General features: G+C 33.9%; 1 protein-coding gene and 1 long non-coding RNA gene across 4 annotated transcripts in view; one reads left to right on the plus strand and one right to left on the minus strand.

Moving 5' to 3' along the window:
- Nucleotides 1–13,989, minus strand: part of LOC137441338 (uncharacterized) — a 91,319-nt gene that overhangs the window by 17,782 nt on the left and 59,548 nt on the right. The window contains exon 2 of the long non-coding RNA XR_010987389.1: nucleotides 5,697–5,776. This is a non-coding gene — a long non-coding RNA (uncharacterized lncRNA). The remainder of the gene's footprint in view (nucleotides 1–5,696; nucleotides 5,777–13,989) is intronic.
- LOC137441334 (sodium channel protein type 2 subunit alpha-like) overlaps nucleotides 895–13,989 on the plus strand; it is a 43,676-nt gene continuing 30,581 nt past the window's right edge. The window contains exons 1-13 of one of the 3 annotated variants that reach the window (XM_068138707.1): nucleotides 895–1,191; nucleotides 1,956–2,074; nucleotides 2,748–2,837; nucleotides 3,609–3,737; nucleotides 4,185–4,276; nucleotides 5,282–5,518; nucleotides 6,443–6,506; nucleotides 7,754–7,895; nucleotides 8,722–8,928; nucleotides 9,735–10,025; nucleotides 10,651–11,031; nucleotides 12,532–12,664; nucleotides 13,440–13,678. In XM_068138707.1, coding sequence (XP_067994808.1) covers nucleotides 919–1,191; nucleotides 1,956–2,074; nucleotides 2,748–2,837; nucleotides 3,609–3,737; nucleotides 4,185–4,276; nucleotides 5,282–5,518; nucleotides 6,443–6,506; nucleotides 7,754–7,895; nucleotides 8,722–8,928; nucleotides 9,735–10,025; nucleotides 10,651–11,031; nucleotides 12,532–12,664; nucleotides 13,440–13,678 — 2,397 coding nt within the window. In that variant the 5' untranslated portion in view covers nucleotides 895–918. Of the gene's footprint in view, nucleotides 1,192–1,955; nucleotides 2,075–2,712; nucleotides 2,838–3,608; nucleotides 3,738–4,184; nucleotides 4,277–4,376; nucleotides 4,469–5,281; nucleotides 5,519–6,442; nucleotides 6,507–7,753; nucleotides 7,896–8,721; nucleotides 8,929–9,734; nucleotides 10,026–10,650; nucleotides 11,032–12,531; nucleotides 12,665–13,439; nucleotides 13,679–13,989 lie in introns of those variants that run through there. The other 2 variants (XM_068138708.1, XM_068138705.1) reach the window with 2 other exon arrangements.

Consider the following 13,989-nt stretch of genomic DNA (forward strand, 5'->3'; position numbering starts at 1 on the left):
AAATAGAAACCTGGGAAGTAGTGATCTATTATTGTTTGTAGTAATTGAATAAATTTACTATTTTTAAGTCTTTTGAAAATGTATCTGGCCTCAGAAAGAGGTAACTTTAGGGAGAGTATACTGTGTATTTTGTGTAAATCTAAATAAACCTCTTCATGCATCATAACTTCCTTAATTATGGAGCATGTCACCACCATAGTTACAATTCAGAATCAGGAAGATGCAAGTCAGGAAAATCCCAAAATGGAAAGACTAAACTTTCTGCTTGTGTGTATGGCTTTAGATACAATGTGTACATATAGTACTTGTTTAATAGTATAATATAAATACTAGTTTAGCAAGCATAGTGTAAGCCAACAAATGGAGTAGCATTGCCATCAGAAATGAATAGTAATAAAAGGACAGCTTTTTTTCATTTGCAATGTAAGTACAAGGCAGTGTCAATGATGTGTAAAATCCATACTTTAGAAGTAATCACTGACTGTAGTACATAGCAGTGTTAACACATTTCTTACTTTTTCAGAACAAGGAATGGTTTAATATTTAGGCTAGGGAAAGTGTGTGTGTTTTTCCTATTTTCTTTTGAGGTTTATATAAGCCCAAGCTGACAAATTTTCAATTTTGCCTTCTTTTTTTTTCTCCTCTAAGTTTTTCTTTTTCTCATATATATGTGTTTGCCATATTGCTATTGGTAGCTAATTTTCTGTTAAGTATGTGATAATTAATTTGAATACTTCTTGCTACAGTTCTTTAGCATTAGAAAAGAGTCAGATGAGGACTATGCAGAAAGCTTTTATTTGGGGATTTTTATTGCTGTTGCCCTCTATTTTCCATTTCCTTTTTTCCTTTTTCTTCATGTTCTCCTAGGATCTTCTTGCACAAGAGCCTAAAAGCATTTAAAGTCTGCAGAATGAAAAGATGGCACAGGCAATGCTGGTACCACCAGGACCTGACAGCTTCTTCTATTTCACCAAAGAATCTCTTGCAGCTATTGAAAAACGTATTGCTGATGAAAGATCTCATTGTGACAAAGATGAACCTAAAGATGATAGTTGTCATGAAGAAAGTCATCCAAAGCCAAGTAATGACTTGGAAGCAGGAAAGACCCTGCCATTTATTTATGGTGATATTCCTCCAGGAATGGTGTCTGAGCCCCTGGAGGACCTGGATCCATATTATATCAATAAAAAAGTAAGTGTTCTATATTTAGAGTAATTAGAACATTTTTGTTGAACTATACAATGATAAGTGCTCTGATGTGGAGACAGTCAGAAGCCCTGATTTTTTTTAATGTATTATGCTGTGTGTAATACATGTTAATTTGGAATACACTGTAAATATGACTGCAACACTTCCATTTCAGTTGCTTCTTTTTTAAAAAAGAGCTTTTCTTTTAATGTTTAGGATTTCCTTATGATAATATTTTGAGTTGGTGGATTTTGCATTAGATATCCTGTAATCTCTTCAAATCTAATTGAATGGTAAAGCATTTGAAAACTTCCTGTCTGGCTGCTCTGTTTCTGAGGTTTCTAGGAAACATAGTACCTGAGATCTAGTTCAGGAGATGGACTAAGTGCTCATTCAGTCAGCTGCCGAACTAATCAATTATCAAACATTCTTTGAAATCTCTTAAAAGCTATTTGATCTGGAGTGCAAGTAATATATTTGGATTAAATATTAACAGTACAAATTAATAATTGTATTTTTAATGCAATTACATAACGCTGGAAAACGCTGAAATGCAAATTTTGTTTAACACAAAATTCACATTTCATTGCTTGTGTGCTAATTTAGAACCTGATATTTGCCTGTATGATTCTACTGAAAATAAAGAGGGCTACTTTCACCTATGTAAGCACAGCCTCTATTGCAAAGTTGCTAACATGTATCCTTAATTTAATATTTTCTATATTCCCTCTCTTTTTTGTGTGTGTGGTTGGTTTTTTTTTTTTAAGACATTTATAGTATTGAATAAAGGAAAGACGATCTTCAGGTTCAGTGCCACACCTGCCTTGTACCTTTTATCTCCTTTCAATATTATTAGAAGAATAGCTATTAAGATTTTGGTCCATTCATATCCTTTTCAAGTTGTTTGTTGAAAATTAGTACTGGCCTTTTAACATATTTAATTACACTGGGGGTTTTGGTTTAGTGTGTAAATGTCTTCCTGTTCTTTAATTTTGAGATAAAGATTTGAGCTAATATTTGTCACTTTAACCCTCAGATTAAATTCAGAGGAAGGGACACACAGCATGCATACTAGTCTTGATACTTGATTAGATGACCTTCCATTCTAACCCAATAGAATATAGAATAGAATAGAATAGAATAGAATAGAATAGAATAGAATAGAATAGAATAGAATAGAATAGAATAGAATAGAATAGAATAGACCAGGTTGGAAGAGACCTTCAAGATCATCGCGTCCAACCTATCATCCAACACCACCCAATCAACTAACCCATGCAACCAAGCACCCTGTCAAGTCTCCTCCTGAACACCTCCAGTCATGGCGATTCCACCACCTCCCCAGGCAGCCCATTCCAGTTTGTATGCCTAGATAACAGAGTTAGTGATGTATCTATCATTACTGAGCAACATCTTTGCCTGTTTTATCACACTGCTCATGATAGTAAGCTAATTTGTATCACATATATTGTCAGTTTTCTGTAGCATGGTGAATTCCTCATGTTTTGTGTGATGTGAATTCAGCATTACAAAGAGTCTGTGCCTTAACTACAGTCAACATTATTCAGCATGCTCATTATGCTCACTATTTTGACAAACTGTGTATTTATGACATGGACTGATCTTCCAGACTGGACAAAGGTTGTAGAGTAAGTATAGTTAAATTAGGTAAGAATTAAGGGCTAGACCATGTAGTTTTAGTTACATTTGTGTGGAATATCATGCTGCCTGAAGCAGCATGGAACTATGAGCTCTAGGAGGGAAAGAAGCTGTGATACTGTTAATCTTTTTCTCTGAACAAAATTCTGATTAAGGCTCCTGTTCAGAATGTTTGCATGAGTAATGTTTTTATGCATTTTCCCTCTTGAACTGTTTCTTTAGTACTTTTATGAAGAAAAACCAAACAATTAAATACCTATCTGACTTCAAACTACTGCTTTTCATTGTGAAAAGTGCTCTCTATACCCCCTGTGAAGCACCTCAATTTTTGTGTAACACGCACCCCCTCATAAAAGAAGATACTTCTGAAGAGGAGAATTGTTTGATATTCTCAAGTGTACCTGGTCAGCCATCAGGTAACTTTAGTAAACACTAGGTTTCACTTACCCATGTTCTCTGACATGAGAACTAGGCTAAGATTTTTCTTTGGAAAAAAAAAATAAAATTCCTGATTTCATTATTTGTGCTGCAATTTCAAAATCTCATATGCCAGAAACTGCAAAAATATGTGCAGATACCAAAAAAAAGAAAAGAAAAATCCAATTATTTTCCAGAAGAATGGTGGGGGAACAATCATAGCTTAAGTTGTAATTGCTGTTAAAGTGCTTGTATGAGTCACTGATTTTGAGTGATTCTCCTTTATTCCTGTGATGTGTCATTGAACAACAGTCTTTAACTTTTGCTTGGATGTTTTCTCATAGATACGCCTTCACTGGAATTTATACTTTTGAATTTCTGGTAAAAGTCCTTGCAAGAGGCTTCTGTATAAATGATTTTACTTGCCTTCGTGACCCCTGGAACTGGCTTGATTTTGTTGTCATTTCCTTTGCGTAAGTATATTTTACTTTTTAAAAAGTATGTCAGTTAGTGTGTTTGAACCTGCAATAATTTGTCTGGCTTGTCTTAGGTCATTTAAAATTAATTGTAGTTGCATTGTGTTTCAACTTTTTGCATTTTAATATTTAAGGTAATATAGCACAGAGCAGAATTAGTGGACTGTCCTAAAGTACAGAAGAGAAGTTACCATTCCATTGATCCATCCATTTTTAATAGTATTTAAACAATAAATCAGAGAAATCTATTCCATTTTTAATTTGCATTCACTGGAAATACTGAAGGGTGTGTTTCTTAGGGAAAACTTAATTGAAACAGGAAAGTGTCAGTGCAAGTCTCTCATCTAAAATTGCCTCTTCCAAAAAATATAGTCTGGATTACAGGTCCGGGTAAGTAGTTTACACTCTACCTTTATTCTGAGTAACTGTGGTTTAATCCTACAGGTATATAACAGAATTTGTAAACCTAGGCAATGTTTCAGCTCTTCGAACTTTCAGAGTATTGAGAGCTTTGAAAACTATTTCTGTAATTCCAGGTAAGAAGTAACTGTGTAAAATAGCAGGCAGTCTACGTCGTCTCTGTTTAATTTTGTGTGTGCTGTCATTGTGTTTGTGTGTGGAATCCCTCACTTACAGATATGTGACAGAGTTTGTGGACCTGGGCAATGTCTCAGCGTTGAGAACATTCAGAGTTCTCCGAGCTTTGAAAACAATATCAGTCATTCCAGGTGAGAGCTAGGTTAAACACTGAGGCTGACTGAAATTCCACAGAAGGTGAACTCATATTTTTAACAGAAGCATCCAGGTTTTAGTCTTAACTTGTATTTAGTTTTCTAAATCTCTTAAACAGTCAGCCTCAGAGTTTAATATGTTTTTGCATGAGAAACTGAATTGTGTAGCCTATTTGTGTTTCCATTTCATGACATCAAATTTTCTCTCCCATATTAAGGATCAAAATGAATTAATTTTTTTTCTTCTTTTACTAATGTACATGTTAATATTTATCAAGACATTTCAGATTGAAAATTTCAGTCTGTTGTATAAGTTGAGTCCCGGACATAGACAAAGGAATAAGATAGTAAAGAGCAGCATGAGAATTGCATGATGTCCCTTAAGATGCCTATCTTCACCAAACCTATCTCCAGTGGCAGTTGCGATCTGTTTCTGTTTGTTGTCATAGATCCAATATATTGTGTATTGGAATTGAACATTGCCAAAGGTTTGGAGCAAGAGGCATCAAGAAGAAAAGAAAATTACCAGTTTTCTTTACATGTAATTTACATGTATGGAGAGCATGAATAAAAAGTTACTTCTTCATTTGAAGAGCAGATACAATGGAGTGTGTACTGTTCATTCCCATTCCCATTTTCAAATTAATCTGAAGGAAAGATGAGACTTTTTGGTACCTTTTCCCTTTGGAAACTTCTTTCTTTTTTTGTGAAGCTGTGCATGATACCTAGTAGTGCATTGGGAGTAGTTCACATTGCGCTTTGGTCAGATAGATATATAATATTATAATAAAAATCTGATTCTGTTTGCAGGCTTGAAGACTATTGTTGGAGCCTTAATCCAGTCAGTGAAGAAGCTCTCAGATGTAATGATTTTGACTGTGTTTTGCCTGAGTGTATTTGCACTAATAGGACTGCAGCTGTTCATGGGGAATTTGAAGAATAAATGCTTGTTTTGGCCATCAGAAAATTCAACATCTTTTGAAAAACACCTGTCTCTGTACTTCAATGGTACGGTGTTTGATTGGACGGCATACATTGAGAATGAAAGTAAGAAATGCTGTTGTAATTTGCTAAAATATTTGTCTATAAACATACACATGTGAAATTACTGTTGCAAACTATAGGCCAAAGATAAAAATCAATTACATATGGTGATAAAGACTAGTGATTTTCCCAGACTTACCTGATTGTTCTTTCCATTAACTGAACTTAGATGTATACTTACAGAGTTATGGTGATTTTTAGAATCACAGTCATACAGGTTGAACAGGATCTCCACAGTCACACAGACCAACTGCTGCTCAGCTGCAGGACAAATTAAAGCAGACTGCTTAATGCCGTGTTAAGTCAAGCTTTAATATCTCCAAGAACTGAAATACCACAGCCTCTTGGACAACCTTTTCCAGTATTCAACCAGTCTCACAGCACCTTTTTTTATTATCAATTCAAAATTTCCCATGCTCGAAGCTCTTATATTTGCCTCCTATTCTTCCACTGTGCACTTCTGAGAAGAGTCAGGCAGTTCATGACAATCTTTCATCTTCTATTTCTAGGTAGCACAAAGATTCTCCTTCTGTCCAACCTCAGCCTTCTGAAGACACCCAATTCTTTCAGTCTTTCCCTTTAAGTTGTAACTAAAACTGAGAAACACTAGAGAAATATCTGAGATTTCCTAGTTAAAATATAATTCCATAATTAGATAGAGGTATTCTGGAGGGGTATTCAGTGATTGCTATGACTCAAGAAGAGTTCTACAATTTTGTTTTTATAGCATGATTTAATTTTATTATTTAATTTTGCAACTTCACTTACCAGTATGGATGTCGCAGTATTTGGGCCCATTGTTGGGAAAACATAAATGGGAAGATTATGAACATTGAAGCCTTGATAACTTGAATGTTGGTTCAATCAAGGAAAAAACAACTCTTTCCGGTTATAATCATATCACTTTCATTTTATTTTTTTTTTTAGATAATTTCTATCGCTTAGAAGGACAAAAGGATTTTCTGCTTTGTGGCAATAGCTCAGATGCAGGGTAAGGTACACTGAAAATTACATACTGTCTGTCTAAACAAAATGTAAAAATTGTCAGTCTAAACTTAAAAAGCTAATTTAGCTTCATGGCTAGACAATTATTAGTATGCAGTCATCATGGTTTGTGTGTTTTAAGAAAATATTTTGCTATTCATTTCTTTTAAAACTCTTATGTAACTGGAGAATTCCATTTCAGCAGGTAGATTTGCATTATCAGTGACTTAAGAAGATAATTCTTTATCATGGGTATCATGCCATTTCTCATCTCTAAAGCATGGAGCACTGACACTTATGACCAACTTTTGGGAAGTCATCGTCTGTCTGTGGAGTGTAAGCATGGCACAGCCTTGCTCTCTCTTTGTGCCAATTCATTGTAGCAAAATCACATAATTCTATATTTTAATGATGCATCTGTCCATCTCTTGGTTTTGGTTGGCTATATTTTTAAAACAGATAAATATATTTTATGTATATGTTTCAGGTATATATATAAGTAACTATCAGATAATTTTATGTGTGTGTGTAAACATGCATCAAATGTATACATCTGAAAAAAAATCTTTATAGTGGTTTTGTCTAGAGGTTTTGGAAGCAAGAACTGCTTCTACCTTTCAAGAATGGAATCATAACTGAAACAGTGTGCTTACAGTTGATACCAAGATTAGGTCATCTACTGGCTGATGTGTACCGTTTCCGGAGATGAAAAGTACTGCTATCATTGTTATTCACTGTTGAGGAATGGGTAGAATTCGTTAATTCAATTTGAAGAAACCAAAAAATCGGATATTCCAACCCTGCTAACAGACAAAATTCAGCATAAATTATGCGTATTGCCTTTCTGGTTTTGTTTTCGGTGGTGGTTTTTTTTTTGTTTGTTTTTGTGTGTGGAGGAATTCACCTTATACAATCTTTGTGTTAAGTAAGTATATTGTTTCCACTGAAGATGTATCTGCAGAGGTAATACCAAGCTGTTGGAAATAGGTTTTAGTTTTTATAATGGTGAAAGAAGGTATGAAAGAGGAATTTAATTTGTTTGGTTGCTCCTTTCTGATTTTTTTTTATTAAAGAACCATCTTTTAATGTCTTCAGCAGATTTTAAAATGTGATAAGCCACAAACAGCAGCCCCCTTTACAGATTATATCTAATAGCCTTCATTAGAAGTTCAAGGTACTAAAAGTAATTTCAGTCTTACATGTTTTTATATTTATTTTTTTATTATTTTATTTATTTTTCTTTTTATCTCCTAGCAAATGTCCAGAAGAGTTTATCTGTGTGAAAGCTGGCAGAAATCCCAACTATGGATATACTAGCTTTGACACATTCAGTTGGGCTTTCTTGTCACTCTTTCGGCTGATGACACAAGACTACTGGGAAAATCTTTATCAGCTGGTGAGTCTAGAGCAAGCATTGTGATTAGTGTCTGTCTTGCTCCAAATCAAACATGAAAAGGCCACTCATGTTTGCATACTTGCCATTGGTATTGTTAACAACTGAAAATGAACAGTATTGATGAAAGGAAGCAAATTCACTTGCAGAATTCAGCAGAACCTGTCATTTACTACAGAATCTCCCATGATTTCTGAAGAGGCACGTGAGAATTTTCATCCTTTATTTAATTTTTGCAGCATATATTTGATATTGTGCCTCATGATATGATTTTATTTTCAAAAACATTAGTATTGATTTTAAATTATAAAAATACTCTGTGACAGTAAAATCTGAATCTTCATTTCTTCACTTTGAATCCTTTTTTTTTTTATTAACTAAAATTGCAAATCTTGATATGACTTTTTTTTTTAATATATATAGCTATGGTGTGTGAAAATATTTCAATTATAATAAATATTATCTTTTGATTTTTTTGTCAGTCATTCAGACTTTAATTCTTTCAGTTAGCAAAGCATAAGCATGTTAATACCTGGTAAGAACACTGAACAACCTGTGATGTGTGATTTACATAAATTACTTTGATCCCACATCCTTCTCAGGATTATTAGGCATTAAAGGAGGTTTGTCTCAAAGAAGCATGATCCTTAAAGATGTTTTTCACATACACGAATGCTCCCTTTATTTCATTACTTTGTAATTCAGAAAGTTTCTGTGATCTTACTACAGAAGGAAGTAATATTTTGCACTTTTCAAATTCAGTTAATGCTTACAAACTACAGAATTGCAGTTCTTCACCTGACGGATCATGTGTCTTCTTTTCCCATAGACACTAAGAGCTGCTGGCAAAGCATACATGATATTTTTTGTTCTGGTCATTTTTCTGGGTTCCTTCTATTTGATTAACTTGATTTTGGCTGTGGTTGCTATGGCCTACGAAGAGCAAAATCAAGCAACTATGGTTGAAGCAGAACAGAAGGAGGCAGACTTGCAGCAAGTGCTTGAACAGCTGAGGAGGCAGCAAGAAGAAGCTCAGGTATTTTCTGATAAGTGTTTAAGCTTTGGTATATTCCCTTGCATGCTATTTGTTCAAAAGAAAATTAATAATTTAATGAAAATATTTTTTAAAAGGCATTCTTTTACATACTTCATAAGTACTTTAGACTGCTTTTTATATGGATTTTTATTATTTTTAAAATGTGCAAAGCATTAATGAATTTCTAAATCGAGAACAATAGTTTTAAAATAAATACTTCTTATCCAGGGGCAGTATCTAGTAACATGTCATGATGATTTTTCAAATTCTCAGCTTAGAAATAATTTCTATATTTGTGAAATACTTGTCAGGATTTGGCTACAGTTTAATATATTTTAATCTGTGAACTTCAGACTAACTTTTGCTACTTATGTTACCACCAGTGAATCAAAGACTGGAAGTGTTTTTTTCCTAAGATTAGCTTAAGGGTGTTGGTATTTACAATAAAAGCTAAAATCAGTTTAACAAAAAACAAAGTATGACTCTTTAGTTCTTTTCTTTGCAGTTGCATTCACTGTAATTAATAGATTTATTACATTTTCACGTATTTTCTATGTAACTCTGTGGTTGTACACAATGCAGGCTGACTCCGTTATATGGATGCAAAATAGAACTCTGAGCAGCAACTGTCTTAACTGCTCTTTTGTTTGAACTTCTACTACAGAATAATATTTGAGGTTTGCACAAATCCATCTAGATTTCATCACATGTAGAATTAATTTGGTATAGACCTTAACTGCAGGACTGTAACTTTCTTTGAAATAGTGGGTTTTTTTAAACATCACATTGAGTAATTGCTGTGGCAGGCAATAGCGGCAGCTGTGGCAGAGATGACTGAATACAGCGGTGAAAGTGGAATTGGTGGACCCTCGGATAGTTCTTCAGAAGCATCCAAGCTCAGCTCAAAAAGTGCCAAAGAAAGGAGAAACAGAAGGAAGAAAAGAAGGCAGAGGGAACTCTCTGAAGAAGATGATGACATAAAGGTTGAAAAGCTTCCAAAATCTGAATCAGATAGCAGTATCAGGCGGAAAGGTTTCCGTTTTTCTTTTGAAGGGAACAGACTTGCTTATGGGAAGCCTTTCACATCACCCCATCAGGTACTGTGAATAGTGCTCTTGTCATTCCCGGGGTTTGAGAGAGAACTGTAATCAACATATTTCACTGCAGCTTTGCAGACTAATACAAGGACAAATAATGTTGCATTGTTTAAAATAGCAACTTACTGTTGGTATTATTTTCTGGAGTGTACCTAAACAAATGTTTTATCTCTCTTATTGTTTAGGATCTGATGTGGCTTAACGTGCACAGCAGCATTACGTTTCACTAGATCATTTGAAATAGAAATCCCTTTATTATTCGTAAAAGTAAAATTTAAGTATAAGGTATCCCTGTAGAATATTAAGGGTATTAATATAATTTAAGATAATGCATGATCTACATGGATGATTAGAATTCCTAGTTTTCTCTTTAATACAGAGATGGAAGCTACTATGGCCTTATGCATCTTCATTTTATTCTCTGCAATAATTGGTATTTGTAAATTTACCTATTCATATGACTTTAATCTCATGTCTGAAATCTACCTAAAGCACTGTATTAAAAATTACACTAAGGGGTTCCTGGAGAATATAATTATTTTCATTTTTATTTTTTTTAATACATAGACATGCATTTCGTATATTTAAGACCTTCAACTGGCCATTTCATTTGTTTCCTTTGCAGTCTTTACTGAGTGTTCGTGGCTCCCTGTTTTCTCCCAGGCGTAGTAGCAGAACAAGTCTTTTCAGTTTTAAAGAATATGGAAGAGACATAGGATCTGAAAATGATTTTGCTGATGATGAACACAGCACATTCGAGGACAATGGGAGCAGAAGAGGTTCCCTGTTTTTTCCACGCAGACATGGTGAACGACGCAGTAGTAATATTAGTCAGGCCAGCAGGTCATCAAGAAAGCTGGCAGTGTTTCCAGTGAATGGGAAGATGCACAGCACTGTGGATTGCAATGGAGTGGTTTCCTTAGTGGATGGACCATCAGGTCTGTTGTCGCCTACTGGACAGCTTCTGCCAGAGGTGAAAATAGATAAAGCGACAACTGATGATAATGTAAGAAAGTTTAAAAACACTCCAGGTTCCATAGCCTGCCTTTATTGCACCAGATGATGTTTTATTGGAAAGTAATGCTTTAAAAACAGTTGTGAAGTTGTGAATGCTTTTCCAGCATATCTAAATGTAATGAAATAGGTTGGCAGTGATTCACTCAGTGAGGAGCTGAAACATGAAAAAGGGAGAGAAAAAAGTAACACATTTTATATGTGCAGGGCAAGGATTTCCATGTACCTGCATGGTGGATCAAATTATTAATGTTCCGTTGCTAAATCTGTTTTAGGACCCAAAATAAGTTCTTCAGATTTGTAAGTGTCCTGCGTATCATTATGTTGTTTCACTTTTTCTTTATTTATTGCTTTAGCCTCCCTTTAAATATGTTTCCTAATTCTCTACCAGTCATCTGCTGCTTTTATCATGATCTGTATATTTGGTATGGTTATTAGAGATGGTCTAAGCATCTCACTGCCCAGGATGATGGTATAATTTTAAACTCCTGAAAAGTACATGCAAATTCATCCATTTCTCCCTCTGGTCAGTTTTCTCTATTTCCTCAGTCTGCTTTCAGAGTAGAGCAGAGGAATCCATTGCATGTTTTCCTAGACATCTTCTTTAATTTATTTTTTTGTTTGTTTTTACACACGTAACAACATTTGAAAGGCACATCAGATGGATTCCTTACAATCTCTTTGTGGTTTATTATACTTTCATTTTCGTACATTATTTAATTTATTGAAAAAAAAAATTGATCATGGTCATACATTCATAACTTCTTAATGACTGAGGCATGTTCCATGATACAACTGTAATACAGCTTTCAATTTTTCAACAATATACTTGCAAAAAAATATTCTTTTTTAATGTCAATTAAGTCAGACTTTGTTTCTTCAGTTGAAATTCATAAGTCAGAGATGACAGCTGTTAAGTGTAAAATATATCCTTTAATGAACAGATATGGAGATCACAACTGATAAAAATTAATTTTAGAGAATAATTTTTATTGCAGAAACATTCCTAGCATAAATCACTTGCAAGTGTCTTCTGACTGAACTAATGTAGAAGTGAAATATTGGTTGAGAAAGCATGAAACTGGGAACTGGGATTTTTTTTTTTTCCTTCCAGTACTGCAACAGTCTTGGATTGTTTCCTTAGCTGTGGCCTCCTCCAAAACTTTTGTGTGCCTCATGTGGAGTTAATAGTAGTTAACTATACTGCAATGGCAATATGGAACTAAACAGCAAGATTTGGGGTTTTTTTTAGTATTTTATAAGTATTAACACTTTTCAGAAGTATAATGTTAAAATGGCCCTTAAAAAACAACAAAACTAATATGTATATTGGGGAAAAAATCTGATGTATCAGCACTTAAATATAAAGCTTTATGTATTATGAGCTCGTTGACAACAATTATTCTTTCTAATACCTCTTTTGCAGGATTTCTAAAGTCGAATTTAACATGTGCTCCTTTTTAATTTGCTTTATTTTTTCTTTTTCTAATAGAGCACTACTACAGAAAAAGAAATGAAAAGGAGGCGCACAAGTTCGTATCAGATACCAATGGAGTTGCTGGAGGATCCTAGCTTAAGGGAAAGAGCTATGAGTATAGCTGGCATTATCACAAATACAATGGAAGGTGTGTTATGACTGCAGATATGTGAACATCTTTGACATAGTCTTAGACTTATTTGAAGATCTTATATCACAGTGCAAATATAGAAGATAAAAAATATGTTGCCATGCATAAACTAAACAAAGGAAGAAAAGCATGTGTACATAGCAAAAAAAGAAATGAAGGAGACTATTGAGTACACTAAACTAAGAAAGATTCTAATTAAAATAAATAATGTATATGTGTTTTTTACTAGTTTATCAATACAGATATTGGAAGAAATGTCTCATGATAAATTTTACTGTAAAAATATTGCAGAAACTTAAAGGCTAGTTCTGAGTTAATTAGAAGGATATTTGTAGTAGAATTATTTGGAATAGTGAAGTTATTACTAGTGAAATTCTCATAAATGCTTGAATAATTTTCAAAATTCTATTAATAGTGATATTAATCTTATCTTTTTCTAAAAAGAAGCAATTTAACCTTTGAGAGGACTGTGAAGCTGGCAATTTTACTGGGAAAACTATCCCTAAATGTAAGCATAAATAGTTAAGGGTTTTCTTTTTTCAAACAAGATTGTATGGTATAAATAACAAACAACTTGTTCAGTTATTAGGTCAAAATTCTTGAGGTTCCTCAATAACAATGTTGTGTTCCAGGAAACCTGAGGAGGCTCCTCCCAAGCATCATTAATAGTTTCTGTAATAAAGATTAAGACCTGAGAAAGCAGATAAACAAAAATTTACCTTCACATTTTCCAAAACGTGTTCACTATAGTTTTTTTTTTCCCCCCCACCAGAACTTGAAGAATCCAGACAAAAATGTCCACCTTGCTGGCATAAGTTTGCCCACACTTTCTTAATTTGGGATTGTTGGGAGCCCTGGTTAAAAGTAAAGGCTGTAGTTGAATTGATTGTAATGGATCCACTTGTTGATCTTGCTGTCACAGTCTGCATAATTTTAAACACACTTTTTATGGCCATGGAACATTATCCAATGACTGAGAATTTCAGTAATGTACTTAAAATAGGAAATCAGGTAAGTCTATCAAACTTTATAACTTGATACAATTGGAACCTGGTTTCTCTATGAAATAGAATAGTTTCATTATTTCTGTTATCATCCCAAAAAATAAAGGTTCAAGGTATAGTTGTAGTAGAAATAGTATAAAAATACTATTAGCAGTGTGTTGTACGTAAGAGTTTGATATCATTATTTGAATTTCTGTAAATAGATTTTTCAGCAACCAGACTTTGAATGACATGGAAGATTTGATTTGATTTTGTTTAGTGTAAAAAAGGAGCCAAATTAGATCTTTTGTGCTGTAATTATCATCAACACAGAGGAGG

This window comes from Melanerpes formicivorus, unplaced genomic scaffold (genome assembly GCF_026170545.1).
Source record: "Melanerpes formicivorus ecotype bairdi unplaced genomic scaffold, bMelFor1.0.p_v2 SCAF_5, whole genome shotgun sequence".
Lineage (NCBI taxonomy): Eukaryota > Metazoa > Chordata > Aves > Piciformes > Picidae > Melanerpes > Melanerpes formicivorus.